Source organism: Elaeis guineensis, chromosome 1, assembly GCF_000442705.2.
Source record: "Elaeis guineensis isolate ETL-2024a chromosome 1, EG11, whole genome shotgun sequence".
NCBI classification, from domain to species: domain Eukaryota; kingdom Viridiplantae; phylum Streptophyta; class Magnoliopsida; order Arecales; family Arecaceae; genus Elaeis; species Elaeis guineensis.
This window is the reverse complement of record NC_025993.2, coordinates 152,863,838-152,867,796: the sequence shown is the minus strand read 5'-3', so window position 1 is coordinate 152,867,796 and position 3,959 is coordinate 152,863,838. Positions and strand designations below refer to the sequence as shown.

The 3,959-nt window shown below is 38.9% G+C and overlaps 1 protein-coding gene across 1 annotated transcript in view; it reads right to left on the bottom strand.

Annotated features, from left to right (window-relative positions):
* Nucleotides 1–3,959, bottom strand: part of LOC105039381 (protein SWEETIE) — a 123,433-nt gene that overhangs the window by 97,177 nt on the left and 22,297 nt on the right. The window contains exon 25 of the mRNA XM_073244211.1: nt 2,328–2,484. Coding sequence (XP_073100312.1) covers nt 2,328–2,484 — 157 coding nt within the window. The remainder of the gene's footprint in view (nt 1–2,327; nt 2,485–3,959) is intronic.

Here is a 3,959-nt window from a genome sequence, read left to right as displayed (position 1 = left end):
GTTATTCACGGATGAAAATTTTACCTTTAAGAAGTGTTCTCAGATTAAACTTGAACCTTGTATGTTTCAGAAAAATTACAAGCAGTTCAGCAATAAGCTCCAGGAAAATTAAGAGAAAAGTAATCCTTTTCAAAAACTTAAGATCAAGGCTCACCAAACTAGTGCTAAAGGGCATACAGGCTAACGATTGGCTCCGCAAGGTACAGTCTGTATTGTGCCATTCCAGGGTGTATCAAAACAAGGAGAGCCGAGGGGGAAGGTAGGATTTGAACCCATGTCACTGGTGTCCAACACCCGGTGTTTCAAAAATAAAATTTATAATTTATTTTTGTAACAAAAAGATGATAAAAAAGAACCTGGCAATAGAACTGCAGTTTGCTGTCTAAGAAAATTGACTAGCATGACAAAGGAAAAAAAAGCTTATTTCATTGTTGATTCTAAATCTTCTACACAAAAATACTCAGTTACTGTGATAACTGACAAGAAACATAAAGAGTTCTCAATAGGTGTTGGGTAGTTCGTACTAATGAAGCTGTCTCAGCCAATTTGTTTGTCCAATGGGACAAGAAGGGACTAGGATTAACAAACATAAATATAATTTGAGATCATAAGTTTATAGTCCATCAAATCATATCCAAGATTCACTATGCCAATATCGGGTCTCGAACCAGTCAGCCAGTGATACAGTTCGATACGCCCCCATGCCGTTCCGTACCAGGCCCAAACCAATACTAGAGACAAGGTGGAGGGAGAACAAGAGAGAGGAAGAAAGAGAGGGGAGGGAAGGAATGTGAGAGGGAGGGAGGGCCTCCAGAGACCATCGAAGGGCAACCGAGGTTGCCACACCACTACCAAGCTCAGCGAAAGCCGAAGAGAGGGAATGGGAGAAAGATGCCAAAGGCTGACGATTGCCGACTTCCACCGAAGATAGAAAAAAACTGAAATAGTTAGTCAGCAACGTGTTGCCATTTTACCCAATAAAACAACAAAAAAACAAAATAGGGGCCGAAGCCCCTTATTTCGATTAAGAGGAGAGCAGGCCCCTCACCCAACATTCCACCAACCTCGGCAGTGGCATGACTGCCTCGCCGGCCCTCCGGCAGCCTCCTCTCCCTCTCCCTCTCCTTCCCTCCCTCCATCCTCCTCCGACTTCCACCAAGCTCAGCAACGGCATGACAACCTCGGCTACCCTCTGGCAGCCTCCGAAAACCCCCCTCCTCTCTCTCTCTATCTCTCTCTATCCCCCCTTCTCCCCCTCCTCGTCAGTTTCTCATTTTGATTGCTGGAACACTCCTGGCTCGATACGCCCCAAACTAGGCGGTTTGGGATGGTTCTGCAAACCTTGAACATATCTAAGACATACATGTGCGGCTATATGAAAGTATTGCACTATCTAATTTAGTGTATCTAACAACATATTCTAGAGAGTAGTACAATATGATACAAATATAACAGTTGAACAGGAAATCCTCAAAGACAAGGGAAAGAGGGTACTTATTTTTAAACAGGCAGCCTCAGAATAGAGTACATGCTGCAGCATGCAATATGAAAGCATTTTATTCTTTGTTTGCACATAGCATCAATTCCACATACCATTTAAGACATTTCCTCACAAGAAAAACATAACACTACCTTATGACTTTCATAGCTTTTTGACGAATATACTTATAAGCAGTTTACTGGCATACCATCATGGATAAGTTAGAAACTATCATATGAAATTTTAAGCACTCGTTTTGATATATTTGAACATGTTGCAGGACTTGTAGCTATGCTCTCTTCAATTAGAAGGAATGATCATGCAAACTTATGTAGAAAACATATGCAAAGATTATGCCTGCCAGACATTTCAGCATTAATAATTGAGCTTTCAAAACCTACGATTATCAATGTGTAATTTCAACTTGAATATCAGATGTACATAACAATGGTAACATTCATTTGATAATTGATAACAAATCTATAAAAGTTATAAAGCTTTTTCTTAATTAAATCTTTTCTTTTACATATTTAAGCATTCTAAGTTTTGTCTAAAAGGTACAAAGACATATTTCTATTCTAGCCTATTTTATATGTTGCCATATAATCAAGTTAATGAACCATGAAATAATGCATAATAGTTATTTCCAGCTTCTGTAAATTTGCTTGAACTTTCTTTCTGATGGAAAACTTTTAAGATAAAATCAACATTTACAAAGAACTTATGAAGGAGCAAAAGATAGAATCTTTAAGGCAAAAACAGAAGAATTCCTTCATTATGGGAAACGATGTACCTGTAAGAGCACAACATTCTAACGAAATATTATCTGTCACAAACAACAACATACCTGAACTTGGGAGACATATGATAAACCAGCAGCTTCAATGGTCAACAGAAGAGCGTGCAGAGCCCACAATTGTAGACTAGCATTCGGACTCTTAGCTAACGAAGAAAGTGAGCTCACAGTTGAAGGCACTAAAGTAGACAATGCCATTCCTCCTGCACTGAATACCAAACATGACAAATAATTATCTTAACTCCGCACAAAATTATGGAAGAAGTGGTTATCAGATAATTCTTGGGTAAGGCTTGCATCATTCTTGGCAAATTCTTTGGAAAGTTCTAGTCTACCAAAAGAGGTTAAGATAGACAAAGATCACAAAGTCAAGATCATCTCTATTACCAGCACCTTTTCTTGGCTTGCTATCATTTATGTTCAAAGAAGCATAAGCCCCTAATGAAGTAAAAGGATTATTGGGGGAAAAAGTAAATTATGCACTTAAAACAGACATTTAGAGTACAGTGAAATCATAAGTGCAAACATGCCCAAGCAACATTGCAAACTTGATGGCCTTTGATTTAACAATTACCATGCCAAAGGTACGAATTGAAAGAGCCAGTTTTCCCAATGGGACAACACCTTCAACATTTTGGTAGTCTTTATAACGAAATCTTTTCCATTGTCTGGAACCCTATAATCCAGTCCTTGGTCGATGGTCACAAACAATTTTGCATTATTTGATTGCTCAAAGTTGGAAAGCTTGGATGTTAGAGCCAAGGGACCATGCTGAGTTTACACCAGGTTTGGGGATCTGCAGACCGGCGAACTCAAGAATCAATCTTGGTGATTCTGAAACCTTCACCCTCAAAAGGAAAAGGAAACAACTGGTATACTGGGATTCCAGCCAAGCTAACATCAACACAGAATTTTTGATATATGGTGCTTTGAATTTCTAATGATGCAGGAGGCTGCCTGGACCGCCTGCTAGAACAGTGCATCAAGCCTTATGAGAAAATTGGCCCATGTTTTGGAGTCCTCTGATGTCATAATTGCTATAGGGCTTTGTTTTGGCGAGGAATTGAGCACTCTTTCATTATGGATGGTAAAGGAAGAAAGGAATGTTACAGTTGCTTAAGGGCTTTGTTTTGGCAAGGAATTGAGCCTTCTTTCATTAAGTTTGGTAAAAGAAGAAAGGAATGTTACAGTTGCTTAAGGGCTTTGTTTGGAGAAAAAATGGAGCCTTTGTTATAAAGGATGGTAAAGTAAGTAATCAAGGAAGGAAGGCTTATTGGCCGAGTTTCTTGCGGAAAAGGGATCCTTTTCGGGATAGGTCATAATGAAATAAGGATTTTTATCTCGGCATAGTCTCCAAAGACATTTTGAAGAAAGTAGCCAAGTATTTTTAAGGATAGGATGAACTTGACTAAACCCAGAGACATGCTAAAGTTCCATCACATAGAAGATAACAAAACAACATGATCTGGACAGGAGACATGGCTTATAATTTATTGCTTTACTGGCTTTATTTTTTCTCCATTTTTATTTTATTTCTTCTTTTCCCAATTACTCTGGTCAAAGACCAAAACTCAGACAGAATTGTCAAAACCAGAACTTGGCGAGCTCAACCAAAAACAAGTTTCAAACCTCAAGGCACATACTTGGGTTCAAGAGAATACAAAAGGAACTTGGAAGCATAGA